General features: G+C 25.6%; 1 protein-coding gene across 3 annotated transcripts in view; it reads right to left on the bottom strand.

The window, feature by feature from the left end:
* Window positions 1–16,941, bottom strand: part of LOC136989968 (activated Cdc42 kinase-like) — an 80,409-nt gene that overhangs the window by 13,968 nt on the left and 49,500 nt on the right. For all 3 annotated transcript variants that reach the window (XM_067288278.1, XM_067288276.1, XM_067288277.1), the window contains exons 9-15: window positions 15,907–16,025; window positions 13,793–13,966; window positions 10,825–10,964; window positions 9,862–9,969; window positions 7,276–7,400; window positions 5,072–6,345; window positions 379–522 (exon numbers count right to left, since the gene is read on the bottom strand). In XM_067288278.1, the coding sequence (XP_067144379.1) occupies window positions 379–522; window positions 5,072–6,345; window positions 7,276–7,400; window positions 9,862–9,969; window positions 10,825–10,964; window positions 13,793–13,966; window positions 15,907–16,025 (2,084 nt within the window). The remainder of the gene's footprint in view (window positions 1–378; window positions 523–5,071; window positions 6,346–7,275; window positions 7,401–9,861; window positions 9,970–10,824; window positions 10,965–13,792; window positions 13,967–15,906; window positions 16,026–16,941) is intronic.

Genomic DNA, 16,941 nt, shown 5'->3' with positions numbered 1-16,941 from the left:
CTATACAATTTAATGTAAATATTAAATGTAACTTAAACAACTTAAATCTTTTTAGTTTGGAATCAAAAATATTTTAAATAATTATGCAACACATTATGCTAAGAAACAAAGTAAATAAAAAGCAAACATTAGAAATTATTGATTTATCAATACAATACCAGAGGATTAAAATGAACATGCAAATCAAAAATTTTAACACTATATAAAAGGCATGAAGTATAAAAATTAAGAAAATTTCTATTTATTTCCATTAGAAAATTTACTTGTAATTAAAAATGATTATATTATTAGTACTTATTGAAAATTTTTATACTGAAGCAAAACATTTTCTAGATTTTCATGCATATGTTGCCCATAAAATTAGAACAACAACATTACCTTTGACTTATATTTTTCTGTTTTGTTAAAATATCCTGAGAATTAAAGTTATTTTTTGATAAAGATGAACAATTTTCTTCCTCTGGTATATTATCCAAATTATCTATTTCTGATTCAATTTGAGTTTCGTGTGAATCATCTTTACTGCAAAGAAAAACACTTATTACAGTAACTTTTAAACATTTTAAGTTATCAATATGTATAGTATAAGTGAATACTCTATATCAATGCAAAGAATTTTTTTATAATCATCATCATTTATTTTCATATGTTTGTTTATTTTTCTTTTTTCAAAATATATTGTCCTATTGATGACTTACAATCTTGAGCACTTTTCCAGCTGTATAACACTTATTATCATATATCAAATTATACACTAGGCAAATGTTTTCGGCCCCATTTACGGCCTGCTTAGGGCTTAGTGCATAATTTGGTAAACAATAAAAAAATGTTATACAGCTGGAAAAGTGTGCAAAGAGGTTATCTGTAAGTCATTTGGTTAATAATTCCTGCTTAGTAGAACTAACTGGTTCTATTAATGATTTATGTTGTATATTATAAATGACTTAGAGCAAATAATAATTACTGAACAGAAGGTACGTTCACTCTCTCATTTTAATTAAAAATAAATAGAAAATTATTATAAAACTATTATTTTCAATAAATAATTAATAACCCACTTAGCAATTTTAATTAATATATAAACTCATCCTAATATATGATTTAAGTACTATGTTTTATAAATCTGGTTTATATTATCTAAAATGCTCTTATTTAGCTATTAAATATATTTGATCTCTATAAAAATTTTCTTTCTTAATAATAATAATTTTCTTGGCTTTAATTTTCATTAAGACATTACCAAAAGCTGGTTATCAATGCCAAACAATCTGCTATATTATCAGGCTATAATAAGGCTAATTCAATAATTAGATATAAAATAATTTGACTAGAGATAGTGGTTAGGCTGCAATCTCATTTTAATTATTATAATAAATTCATTTTTTATTTCTGGAAGAAAAGAAACAGCCCGGAGAGGGACTCAAACATGCAACTTACTAATTTTATTGGTTACCAATGAAATTTGTTATTCATTCATAACTCAGAAATGACATTCGAATTAAAAGAAAGCAAAATTGTACTGTATAAAGACAATGTGAGCTTTCTATTGGCTCTCAAAATGTATTAATATTTAACACTTATATTTATTTCTTAAATATATTTAAACATTCAATAGCAATGCTGTAATAACAGTAATATATAGTTTTTAAATTTTGTTTTGCATGTACAATTTAATCAAATTTTAAAATGATAAAAATGCAAATGAGAAGAAAATTTTAACTGAGTTGTATGAATACTTATAAATAATATTAGAATAATGAAATATCAAATTTAAACATATAACTTTGTATAAAAAGTAATGAAAAACTGATAAATTTAAAGAACAAAATTCACTAACGTAGAAAATGTTAAGTCAAATTTATTGAAAGTTTTTAAAACAAATCATTTAAAACAGTCATGAGCAATCTGCAAACTGCATATGGTTCTCAAAGTCCTAATATACCATCCCAGAGTTTTGTCAATGTAATTTCATTTTCCTGTTTTCTGTCTCGTGCCCTTATGCAACTTTAAAAGTTGATATTTGTGACAAAGTACATTCAAACTAAACTTGACCAGTGAAAAGATTAAAATAAACTAGACTATATATTACTAATTTGCATATCATTAGCATACGTTATTTTAGTACCTGATGTACCGGATGTTATCAAATATGTTGGTACCAGCAAGCTTAAAAGCCTGCAACTCCATTAGAAAAAAATGCATGCAACCCACTGGAAGCCTAAGAAGTTCACTTGTGGCCCACACCCAGAAAAGGTTGCTCATCACTAATTTAAAAGATCTAAAATATTATTATTATAAATAATAATAACACAATCACACAAACAACAGAATGCAAAACTTTTTTGTGTAATTAAAAAGATAAATTTGTAATCTTTCTACTTTAAACAATTATTGGTAAAAACTATTTTATTAATTTAATTAAAATCTCTATTGAAGGCAAAGAATACTAAAAATGTTTAGAAAAATAAAATGTATATTGCACTTATTTCTAGAAATATAGTTAGAGAGTTTTCTATTTGTCTAAAAACAAAATAGAAATGCATTGTAAATTATTTTTGTTGTATCTCTAAGCTAATGTTTACAGAATAGACTGAAGTAATCTTTTAATAGGATAATATTACAAGACATTCACCACCTAATGAATATTTAAATCTAACACGAGCAATTATTTATTGTGACATTGTCACAATGCTGCACTGCAATATTTTGTCACAATGTTCTCAATTTTAGTAGTGTCTTCCCCCTGCATATCATACTTTTCCCATTAACAAAAGTCATGCTGGTCATTTATCTAACTGTTCTTGAAAAAGTTTTTGAATTGAAATAACATGACTTCTAATGCAAACCAGGTGTTTATATATAGTTAATCAGGGCCTCCTGCACCTAAGCTTTTCATATCTAGTCTCGACTTTCATATATCTAACTCCATTCTTGAGATTAAGGACAGACAGCTGAATGCTAGTGGGAAAATTTCGGTCCAATAAAAACAATTATAAGTTTCAATTACAGTAGAGAGTAGTTTATCCGAATCAATTGGGGAGTGGGGTTGTTCGAATAACGGATTTTTCGGATAACCGATTATGTACGAAAAAATATATTAACCCGTCTGATGTTGAAATTTTTCTCCGTTGTGTGTCGCTTTGTGTTGAATTTTTCTCCGTTGTGTGTCGCTTTGTGTTGAATTTTTCTCCGTTGCTTGTCGCTTCGTGTTGAATTTTCGTCGATTTTAAGCCCAACGAAAATTTTTATAATAATAATAGAGGCTATTGTATCATTAAAAATTATTTCTTTATTTTGTACAAACAAAATAAATATATTGAAAAATATAAAAACAAAAAAATTATACTTTAGAAGTAAATCTAGTATCAAAAAAGTTCAATTCAGCACGACACAGTCCAACTGGAAAGTGTTCGGATAAATGACTCTCTACTGTAATTTTTTGCCATATATAACATAATTAACATAGATTGACAATTTCTATTTGTGTTTTGAAGAAATATTTATGAATTTCACTGTGTTATTAATCCATATAAAAATTTAGATAATAATTAAGAAATTTTTAAGTTTCATTTTATATAAAATAACCAGAGCTATATGACAAAACAAAAACTAGGATACGATATACAAATACACAAAATCTTAAGTTTCCACAATATAATTTAATTTAAAATACAATTTTTGTTTTTTACATTTTAAAATTAAATTACAGTATATTAGTGAAACTTAAGGTCGTGTGTATTTTCTATATAACCAGAACTTATATATATATAAATGTCAATTATGACTTCAATAAAGAAAACAAATCAGAAAATGCAACTTAATATATAACATCAAACAAAATATTCCTATCTACTAGAAAATAATTTTCCAGAAATTTAAATAATAAAATTTCATAGAAACCATTAAAGCCAAAAAAATATATTTATAATATTCTTCCAAAAATCTTTCTTGTTCTGATAACATTTTATTGCTGTAATGCTGTAATATACTGTAGCTTTCTAACTTAATTTTTTTGTCAGACTCCTTACTTGTAATTGCTAGCTGAGCTATAAAATACCAAAGAATTAATTTAAAGCAACAAGTGAATAAATTTTAGCATTATGAAAGATGCATTACGTTATTCGTAACAAAAGAATAGAAACTGAACGATAACCTCGGCTTCTATTAGAAAGATTGACGATAATTAACTGTTCAAGTAAGAATGAAAAATGGTCAATCAACATTAATATACCATTAAATTCTGTGAACCAGATAGAGGAACTGGAAGAATAGCATTTGAATATTAAAATATATTGTAGTGCTTGTTGTTAAAAAGCTCTAACCAATGATAAATTTTTAAATAATTCTCCCCACAATTGAGATTATTACAAAATTTTGATATTATTCTCAAAATCTGCTGTAAGCATTAAATTTTCAAAAAAATAAAGAAGAAACAGAATACACACACAAGCAATCACTATATTGGAGTTGTCTGATCATTGAGAATGATGAAATTTTTACTAGTTATAAATACTTTCCCGTTTTAATTTTTTTCTTAATCTTCAAAAGAATCTTAATATATACAACAGATTAGCTAAAACCTAATGATGCAAATTTGAAGTCATATCTTACCTTATAAAAATTTCTCAATAAAACAGAAAAAATATTTAAATATTTTTTACAATTTAAATCAAATTTTATCTTTTGTTACGTGAAATTGTTGATTATTATAATTTTAATAATTATTACATGTTATAATAGTGATTAAAATGTCAGTATGAAAAATGTAAAAATAACTATTTATCCTTTGTATGCTATACGATTTTCTGTATATTTCTCAATTCTACATCATGGTATCTATTTTTCCTTGGATTAACATATGAAAAATAACTGAATTTAATTACTAAACTATCGTCATATCACTGCCCAAAGAAATAAAACTTATTTTTTTAAAATTTATATAAAAGCACAAGATTTATATAGTTTATTAGGATATTCACATTTTATGTTAAAATTTTAATATAAAATTTTACTAGAATAAAATAGTAATAAATTAAGAATGAAGTGAAATTATTGGAGGTAAAACACTTACTTATACACTCTGGAAGGTTTTGGAGGTGGTACTTTTAATCTGCTTTTATTACTAGTACCATGGCCAAATGTAGTAAATCTGGGACAAGACTGATCTGATTTTGACAAATTTGATGTGTTAAAATCAGATAATTTGATTGCCATGCCATCATCACTAGCAGCACGATTCTGAAGTATTTCTCCATAACCTCCAGCACTACATGACATAACATCTGGACAAGAAGTTTGTTTCACTAAAGGAGATGATGGTATAGAAAGATTTGTTTGTCCTGGTAAAATTAAGGGGTGTTTACGTTGGTGGTGTTTTAGTAGAGGAAAGGGTTTTGAACGATCCCTTGGAGGAAGAGGAAGAGGATTAAATGAGAGAAATGATGTTTTATTACTATCAGGAGACATTTCACCTGAGGGAACAGATTCCTGTGAATGAAAAAACACTTTATCCTCTATAGGATGTTTTTCTTTTGCTTGAGATTGTGATGGTGGTGGTGGTGGTGGTGGTTCGCCTAAAGTCGTTCGTCCACCTACCTGATAAACAGGTACAGAATGAGAATTTGTACAACTGTTATGATGATTTGGGATTCGATTGTTTCCTTGTAGACTATGTTTATTTCCACGAACTTTTGGTCTGACTGGCATCCCACTTCTGAGCATTCGTAACGGATTAGTATCATTAGATTCTATTTCATCAACTGAATCAGATAAAACAGGTGGTTTCTCTTTTTGACTGTCTGTTGAAATTTTTCCTTCATTATAAGTAGATGACGATGCAATAGGTAATGAAATAGAAACTGAACCATTAGTCCTCTCACTCGGTAAGTCAGAACTATTATTACTTTCAACTTTAAAATTAGTTTGTGGATCTAAAGGAACAGATGTTTCTTGAATTTCTTCAAATGAATTTTCTTTCTTATCTTCACCGTTTTCTAAATTTTCTGATTCTGTTTCACAAAATGATTGTTGATCTATTTGTTGACATTCTTCTGCTAAAGAATTTGTTGATTTGCCATTTTCAATTTCATCAGAATTTATATTAATAGTTTCTGATATTTCCTCTTTTGGAGTTATTTCTTCATTTGATAATATTAAACTAGGTTCTTCCAATTCTTGCTCATCTGGAATTTCTTTCATTACATCATTTTCTAATAATTTATTCAATTTGTCGGTTACATTTAAATCATCATCATCATCATCTTTGACTAAGGTTTTTTCAGTAACAGAAGACTTTCCTAATGCCTTAAAAACTTCTTCCATAAGAGATGGACCGAGATCAAAAGACTGTAAAGAAACATTTATTTTATTTTATTTTCCATTGTATATTTAATTTTAAAATATTTTATTCTTTATACAAGTTTTGACAAATTAAATTCCAGCACAATCTGAATTTAAAGAAAATGTCAGAATGATGACAAACTTTCAATATTTTTTTTAAGGTAGTCAATGCCTGCTTGTAAAACTGTTGTAAACATTTTAAAAAATTACTTAAATTCACTGTTATCGATTTCTCTGTCATATGGCATTTAATAATGGCATGTCTTCTAATCAACTTATCATCATCAGTCTGATTTAGGGGACAAAAAAATAATCTATGAAAGCTAAATCAATGAAAGAAGGAAACTTGACTTAAAATAAAATATAAGATTTCAGAATGATAATATAAAATAAATTATCACATTTGAAGAGCCAACTTTCAAAACTTTATAACTCATCCAAAAACATGCAAGTTACAAAACATTCATTTATATTTGATTAATCAATTAGTATATTCATTATTACTTTTATCCAACTTGCAACAAAAATTTTATTTATTTATTAATTTTTCTTTATTATTATAAATAATTATTTGAAAAGATAAGTATTTGATCAACTATCTGGCTGTTTCAATATTATTTCTGTATTTTTATATGCTTATAATGATTATACTGAAATTTAATTGTCATACCTTGTTTTAGAGTGTTAGAGGCAAACTTTAAAATTATAGTTCTATCAATTATATTTATATAATATGATAAGCAATAATAGTTTTACATTAATATTATATTAGTATAATATGTCACTTTGTTTTAGACAGCCTAAGAAGTGGAGAGAAATTAAAAAAGGCCCACTTAGTGCTCTGTGAGCACTAACAGGGTCTAAGAAGGAGGAAAAAAATTATCATTAATTTTAAACTGATCAAATAAACGTCAAAATCTATACCAAATAATTTACCGTAAATTCCAAATTGAATTCGTTATCTTCATTTTCAGTTTTCTGATCAACTTCAGAGTTCAATTCCATTCCAGTTTTATCTTTGTAAATATCAGAATCGTGGCTGGGAGCTGACCAAGTATTTGCTAAAATTTTAAAATCATTATTTAATTATGTAAATTTAATTAAATTAAAAATGTATTTTACAATTTTGATAAGTTTTTGACAATATTTTAATTACATAATAATAATTCACAACAAATAAATAAGTTTTTATTAAAAATACTTAAATATTTCAAAAAGTTTTATATTATACTACATTTTAAAAGTTAGACAGCATATTTAAAAAATCTATCTAATTTATCTATCATAAAATGAAATTTTTCATTAACAAATCTGTTAACTAATTTGTTTATGCAAACTTTTATCTTCAAAAAAATTATTTTGAATGTAATAACTATTAGATAATTATAATTAATACAATTCTAATCACAATCTGTAAAAATGATTTTAAAAAACACCCAAATTTCTGGATTTCTTTTAACACGTTAACTGTCGCCTGTAATATGATATTTTGCGTATTTACCGGCCACAATGAGAAAATTTGATATTTAATATTTTATTATAATGTAAATAGAAAGGTCATTATATAACAGTGAGTAGAGTTAAGATAAAAAAAATATATGAATGACGTTTGGTGGTCGTATATATTATTTCGCACTTATATACTTTGATTTTTGTTTTGTACTATTATTTACTTTATATGTACTAAAAGAGAATAATTAAACTAGTTTTCAATATTTTTTTCCTCTTTTTAACTATTCACTATTAAAAAACCACTATCAGATAAAAAATAGTTTTTTATTAAAAAGCACTACAACCGCCAGCCATCAAATCACTTCATGAGGCCATACGACAGCTGGCGATTGGAACCAACTTTATAGATGTGTGTGAGAAGCCATCACTAGGATGTAAAACAATATCTTACGAAGCCAGGATAATTTAAACTTGAGTGAAACTACACTGTTTATAGCGATGTTGGGCGGTCAGATGGCTCTGTACAGCCATAATTAGTATGACTGCCGGCACGTCAGATGGTGGTAACATGTTAAACACACAAAAGAAACTTTTGCCAAGAAATCTCATTTTCAAAAATCATTGAAAAAGAAGCCTCAGAATACTTTTTGATAATGCAATCAGTTTGAAAATTGAATCTAATGGAGGGTTGTTTGTAAGGTCAGAGAATACGTGTACAAAAATTATTCCAAACTTAATATTTTCATCTATTGAATACATTATTTTGTACTATCAACTACTAATATATTTAAATAACTTATTATAAGTATATATTAAGAAAAAATTATAAATGTAAATATCATTAATTTTTATATATTTAAATGAATACTCTTTACAAACTTTGTATATAATACATATTTAATTTTTTAAAACTTAACATATTTTCATAAAATAAATAGAAAATAGTATTTTTGATAAAATTGCTGTATGTTTCTATAACATGTTTTAAAAAAATTACATGAAAAAACTAAATATGTCAGCTTAAATTTTCTAAATAAATCAAATTACATGAAGTACAAAAATAAATTGCAATTAATTTTTAAGATAATTATAAGGAAAACTGATACATGGTACTTAATTTTGAAATAAATGTTTATTAAAAATATGCATTTATCTAAAATTGGCAAAGAAATAATCAAATTATTTTAAAAATAAAATCAAAAAGTAGTGAAATATAAAACACCAACAATTTTCCTAAAATTTAAATTTTATAACATTATTCTAATTGCTGCTAATGGCTAAAAAATAATATATATATGTATAGTTAGAGTATACAAGAATGCTTAGCATTTCTTTCATTTGAAATGGTTCATACATTTTCTACTATGCACACTGTAAACAGTTCTACATTTTCACCAACAAATTTTAATATATAACAAAATTGGAAAGTAGAAAAATAAGAATTTTTCATATCGTATTTCCATTTGAATAGGCATTTAATAATAGTAATTTCCTCATCAAATTTATATACCATATTTTAACCATATTTTACAGCATATAAGACACCTCCATTTCAGCAGAGAATAAATATTTGGAGGGGAAATGTATTTAGTGTATTTAATCTTGTGCCTTTAGCACTAAGCCCGAAAATTTTTACTGTATTCTAGTTAAAAAAGTAAAGTTAGAATACACCCTTTATGTTGGATACATATGACAGTCAATCAATGAATAATTGTTTCATATTATCTAACTTTAATATTTACAATAATGCTGTTTTTAAACAATTAAAATTAGTAATAACATATTTAATTAAACAATAACATTTTTAAACAAATATCAAGCAATGGGATCGGTTATTGTATATTTAAAAAACCTGTAGCCTATTGAAGGCCATTTGGGAAATTTATTAGCCTATGGGGGGGATTGAAACTTCATCTAAGATGCAAGTTGATTTTTTGAGCCTATTTTTTTGGGTCAAAAGTTGCATGTTATATGCCATAAAGTACAAAAATTAATTAATTAATTCTAATAGGTAAGTATTTAATGTATATCAAATTAAAATTACAAACATAAAATTATTATTATACTCACAACTGACAATTTTCATTGAAGCAGATCTATTAAATAATGGAAATTTTTCTATTGATGGAATCTTATTTAGACTGAGATTGCTTTTCTCTTTATCATCTTGGGGTTTATCTACAAATTTACATTCAAAAGCATATTCTTAATAGAACAAATATTTAAACTAACAATATTTTAAATTATTTTAAGCTATAGAAGTTAATTAAAAATGAATATTATAAATATAAACATCCAAACCTGATAGTTATATATTAAAGCCAAATGATTGCCAAATTATATTGGACTATATAACCACTGCTATTATGAATTAAATGGTAACTTGGCACTAGTGATAGGCATTAGGCACCATCTCTTGTTAAATTTAATAATTACAATTAAACTAACATTTTAATAATTAATTTAGACAGTTCTGGAAGAAAAAAAATCAGTCTGAAGTGGGACTCAAACCTGCAATCCCCACTTACTGTGCAGTCGCATTGCCAGTTACACTACCCAAACCTTCATCTGATCCCCACTTCCAGAACTTATTAATTTAGATATAACCATACTCAGCTACTTACTAAATATGGTATAAAAATTTGAAATCTCAAAAAAGTCAAATATTTTATATCATCTCAAGAATATCAAGAAAGTTTACCTTAATTGTTTATTGTACGCTTAAAAAAATATATTTCATTTATTAGTTTTGTTTTAGTATTTTGTATATTAATTTTTTATTGGTAAGTCCAAGTAGTAGAGACTATTTTTTTGAGAAAAATGTGATAGCAAAAATTCCTTTGACACTATTTAACAGACATATTATAATTAAAAGCAAATTTTTAAGCATATTAATAGGAAAATTGGTTTTTATACTTGCAGTGAAAGTGTTAAACATATCTTTATCATATCTAAGTATTAAGAAAATTGCATATATTTTCATACAATACATTACAAATTTTAAATTCATTTAAAAAATAAAAAAAATCTTACATGGTGTAACAACTTGTTTAGGGAGTTGATGATACTTTTCACCCAAAAATGATATATCCCCAAAAAATGCTCCATCTAAACCTACATGGCCAGTATGCTTGAAATCACCTTGAGGTCTTGAAATCATATCCCTACATAATCTTCAAATACAAAAAATATTTAATGTAGATTATATGTGTAAGCCATACAGAAATTAATTTAAATTTATAAATAATGAATCATATACTGTATTTACTCGCATATAAGATGAAGTTTTTTTCCATTTTTTACTGCTTCAAAAACCTAGGTCATCCTATACACACAAGCAAAAGATTCGTTTTGCTTTTGTATAATTTTTGTAAACTGCATATTTGCATTTTTTCCGGATTTTTACCTTTTGGTGTTTAAAAACAAAAGTATTTTATCTGGGTCATTTGAATCGTTCTTGTGTATTGTCAGGAGTAAAGAGATGAATAGCATTAAAAAAAGCAAAGCTTTTTTGAATTGAATTCCAAAATTACATGAGAGCCCGATATAAGTTTAAATTCATTCCCACGTGAAAACAGATGATTATTTGGAAATCAGAATTTGAAGAAACTCATAAGTGTTATCGACGAAGAGTGAATTCAACTGTTAAGTATTGGCAAAAAAAAAGGTTCCTGATTGTCCAGCTTTACATGATCAAATTATGTAATCGATTTTACAAGATTTTACATGTTTAAAATGCTAGTAATATTTGCAGGACAATGTGTGCATTTACGTGCATTTGATATTTTATTTGTAATTAAACAAAATAAAATTAGAAGTTTTTTAACAAATCTAATTTTCTTTATTTTGATCTATAAGTCACGCCTCGTTCTATATGCGAGATCGTCTTATATTCAAGTAAATATGGTAATTCAAATTAATTTAATTTATTTAAAGTTTTATTCAATATAAACTCAATTTCGTACCTTTTACTTCAAAATAGTTTCAGAAATGTAAAAAAAAAAATTAATTTTATTAGAACTTCCAAACAATCTGCTGAATTTTATTGGATGAAATTATAGTTACTCAATAATCAGAAACAAAGCAATTTGAGTACAGGGAGATGGTTAAGCTGCCTACCTCTAGCCAAATTACTTTGTTTCTGATTATTGAGTAATCATAGAATTATAGTATAGAGGCAGGAAGCTTAAACTCTTATCTCTGTTTCTGATTATTAAGTAACCATAATTTAGCTCAATAAAAATTTAGCTGATCATTTGGAAACTACTGTTATTGATTTCATTATTTAAACCCAAACTGCAAATAGAAAAAATATTTTAAAAATATCTTTTTAAGAATACTACTTTATTTTTGTTCAAAAGTTTTGTTTTCATTTCTTTAGCTTCAATGTTTTCTTTATAAATTCCAAAGTTCTATAAACAATATATCATAAATATTTTTTTTTTCTTAACTGTCACACTATATTCTGATATGTAATTGATTAATGAAAAAATGAATCTATAAAATAAACTAGATTCATTCCAGCAAGCAAAACTGATTAAATAATAAATGCACTAAATACTGGATAATATTCAAAACACTCACACAATCAAAAATCCAGCTCATAAAACAGAACTGAACATTTTTAGTTGCTTTTAGCAATCATCATCAAGTAAAAGAACTTATTCAAAAACATATCAGAATAGAACATATGATGCAATATAATAATTTAAAATATAAAACAAATGCCTAATTGGCCATCAGATGTCACGTGTTTGTATCAGGATGTAATTATCTCAATGTAAAAGGTATAGTAAATATTTAATATTTTATTGTTAATTAAACAGACATTTGAATTTTTATTTTTCTGTGATTGTGTTCTATCAAAAAAACATGATTCACCTGAAGCAGGACTCAGGAGGAGCCTGAAAATATTTGGGCAGTGTACATATTACCAACACCAAACAATAGGTTTATATAGTGCAATTTACTATTCAAATATTATATTCAAAAAAATGTGATAGTTTTATTTATTTTTATATTCAGAATTTAAAACTGAAATATTAGGTATCACTTCAGGAAAGGTAAAAGGCTTTTATTGTATAATGTTTTATTATTTTACAGAAAAATGGAATAATAAATTATATACAGTAAAACCTCTTTAAGTCAAAGTTTAAGGGGTAAAAGATCCCAACTTCAAGTTAGAGTTTAATACTTAATTTTCTCAAATTTTTCTGTGGTCATAAATTCCTGTTATCAAGCCATTTCTCAAAAATCTGTTCACAGAATGATTATTACAAAATTGTATACAATACAGTTTATGGCACTTTTAAGTGCATTGTCATATGCTCCTTTGTCCCAGTCAGAATGCCAGTAACATACCATATCAGTAAATGGATGTCAATGCAAGATGTAATGGCATAGTGTTGTGTTTGTCATGGAACCATAATGTCTATCTTAATCTGTATTCACACTAAATGTAAGAAAAAATGAAGATTGTGGACCTAACAAATGGTAGAGGGTACATGGAAACATATTAACTTAACAAACTTAATGAGAATGTATTATGTGGAAAACCCTGTATACTGTGCAAGAATCTGTAGATAGCTTTATATTAACACAGTCCAACTTAGCAAGGGTTTACTGCAATAAAAAAAATATTAAATTGCAATATAACTAACTATTTTATAAATAAATTTATACCATTTGGTGAAAAAGTACACTTAAAATAATTTAAAGGTACTTGATGAAAAAATATTTATGATGCATTATTTAAAGAAAGACTCCACATCCATTTTGTACTTAAATAATGTTTAGCTAAATTATTAAGTATTATAACACATCTTTTTAGATAAATGTTATAAATATTATAATAATATATTAAGTTAATGTATAGATTACCTACAAATCAAATTTGTAAGCAACTAAATATACAAAAAAGAATATATGATATGATAGAATTGTGATCTCTTCTTTCAGACAATATCCAAATTTATTTCTACATAATTTTATACTTATTTACCTCCTTCGACTTGAATATAATCCAGATTTGCTTTCTGCTCTTGAAAATGTGGCATGATTTGTTGGTAAATTCCGTCCAAGATACGTTACTGTATTAGCAGGATTAAAGAGACCTGTTTTACCATTGTTGGTCACTCCTTTCCAGAAATTAGAACTGGAATTTTCTGAAATTGGTCTAAATGAATAAAAAAAAAAATTATAATTAAAACATTTTATATCAATAATCATCAATTTAAAGTTTTGCTTTATATTTATAATTTTGTTCATTATTATTATTATTTTTATGAGATAAGAAAATTTTTATAACATTTGTTTTGATGTTGTTTATGTTATAAATAAACCATTCAAAATAACTTTTAACCTTTATATGAGAAATAATTTTTCTTTTTAAGAAAACTTAAAATAATAATATATATTACTATTTTGATCAAAAGACATTATTAAAAATATAAGAAAAATAAATATTTTTTTCAAACTCAAGATTTAAATTTCTTATTATAAGTAAAGACAAGCCTTTATTGTCCAAAAAAGAATATTTCTTATTTAGTAAAAAACAAATTCTATGTACAAAACTAAATGTTTTAAACTATTAAAAATAAACCTGGATGATACTGTAAATTCATTTAAAATTTACATATAAAGAAATACAAAGGTTTTTACAATCTTCCTTCTCATACCACAGGAACAACATCATGTGGTGGAGTCAACCTTTATTTTGAGGCTCTTCTCTGCCTCAATTGTGAAGCCCTTTGTTTATTCTACATGCCAATTTTAAGTAAATTTATTATCTATAGTTATTTTTAATACTTAAATTGGGGTTACTTTGTAACTGCAGAGAAAAGTTTATGATATTACACTAGAATAGTTTATTTTGATTATGATGGGTTTATATCCAGTTCAACATTTATTTGTGAGTAAGATACCAATAATCTGTACAAGGGATATTACCTGACACTAAAACTGGAAAATATAGGATGCAATATTTTTCACTATTGGTTCCTTCCATTAATCAAGAAAAAGTGGTGTATGAAGTGTGGGATACTTTCTTTTGTAAAAAAACAAAAACAGTTGTGCTAAAAGTATGCTAAAAGTTAAATTATTCTTCCTTATAATTATCTACAAATGCAATTAATAAAAATTAATTGGTTTATCTAATGTAAGCCATAGAAGTAAATTTTGTAGAGTTGAGGGGTTACTTGAGACAACACACAAAGAATCTGATGAAAGCTTAGGTAGTGAAATTACAGAATTATGACATGCAGAGGGCAAAATAAAACATCCTGCATAACAGAGATTTAACTTAGGAAAAAAAAAACTGGTAATCCTGATACTAATTTTTAAAGAGTGGTACTACTCTGGAATTAACAGAAAGTGCAGAAAGGTGGTGCATGTATAAATGTAAAGGAGTCTGCTAGAAAATATTGGTAATGGTTTGAAGAAAACATTCAAAAAATGCTAATTTGCTGTCTTGATCATTTTATCTTATTGTTCTCATTCTTGAAAAGTAATTTTATACATCCAATATTACATTATTAACAAGCTCTAGTTTTATGTTTCTTGTAATAATAAAAAATAAGATTAGTGTTTATTGAAGAATTAAAATATGTATTGTTGTTTGATGTTATTAGAAGTAACATGACCCAAAATATGTAAGTTAATAATAATATAAATAAATCTTCAAGTTATACATTTTTTAATTGTTTTAACCAGTTCTTTTAATGTTAGAGTCAATAAAATAAGTATTTCCATTAATTGTAATTGTATTTAATTATGCCATTTAATGTTATCAATACATGAAGATCCCAAAATGATTTTACTATAATTCAAAAAATAAAAATCTACAGTTACTTATAGCTAATGAGTGTTTATTAAATAAATTTATCAAATAAATATATTAATATTTAATAAATAATAATAATAAACAATTCAAAATTAATAATACTATATATATGTAACTATACTAAATAAGTTTCTCACATATTTTAAGTATCATATCTTTATAAGTTAATATACTAATGCTCTATTCAAGAAGATAATATACTGATAACAAATAAGATGCTAATATACCAAATCTCTATCAATAACTTTTCTTTAATAATAATAGAAATATCTTACTTTTTATCTAATACTGTAATTATTTCTCCAACTTTATATTGAAGAGAATCTTTCTTTGCTTTTGAACCATTTAATACATCACTGCTATCTTTAATTGCTTGAACTTGCTCTGGTTTGTACTGTAAATAAACAAACCTACTACAACATTGTTCTACTTAAAGTGAAATTATTATTAAGAAACATTGCCATTTGTATTAATTATTTTCTATATTAGTCTAAATACAGAAAAAAAAAAGTTTCCAAAATAAAAAGAATTCATTAAAAAGATTATATAATCTAAACTGAATCTAAAATTCCAAACTCTTAACAGTTGTAACCAGTATATTATTAATTTTACTGCTTATAATTATGAATTATGAATACAGTAGAGCATCGATTATCCGACTTAATTGGGGACTGGGGTTGGTTGGATAACTGAAAAGTCGGATAACCGAAAAGTATGAAAAAATACATTATTAGTATAGTGTATTAGGCCTGGTTTAAATACTAGCCTCCCTTTCATGGTCGAGCCAGTGCTGCCAGCTAAAACATGCAAAAATTTAACAAAAATAATATTAGAGTAGCCAAGACATAACCAAATATTGTAGCGCCACGTCACTAGCGGACATTTGAATTTGCCGACTAGAACGCGGTCGGTTAATCGGGGGTCGGATAATTGATGCTCTACTGTAATAGTAAATTGTTATTATGAAAACGTTTAATGTTTAATAAAAGTGAATTACTAATTAGTTTATTATTTTAAAAATTAAATAATTAATCTACCATTTTCAGAGAAATAAATTAATCATGTGATAAATATGACTGAATTACTCTCTGAAGATACAAAATTCCTTTTAAGATATTTTTCAATATGACATTAATTATTGCAGTAAGGAGTTTATGATTAATTAGTCTAGATTACAAAGTAATGCATATATAAATAAATTATTTTGTGTTAAAAATTTTACTTTTAACTTCATAATACACCTATTCTCTTTTTATGTGGGCTACTTTTACATGATTTAGAAATAACACAATTAACAAAAGAACACCAAT

Source organism: Centruroides vittatus, unplaced genomic scaffold (genome assembly GCF_030686945.1).
Source record: "Centruroides vittatus isolate TY-2023 unplaced genomic scaffold, ASM3068694v2 scaffold_861, whole genome shotgun sequence".
Classification (NCBI taxonomy): Eukaryota; Metazoa; Arthropoda; class Arachnida; order Scorpiones; family Buthidae; genus Centruroides; species Centruroides vittatus.
This window is presented reverse-complemented; position numbering and strand designations above follow the sequence as displayed.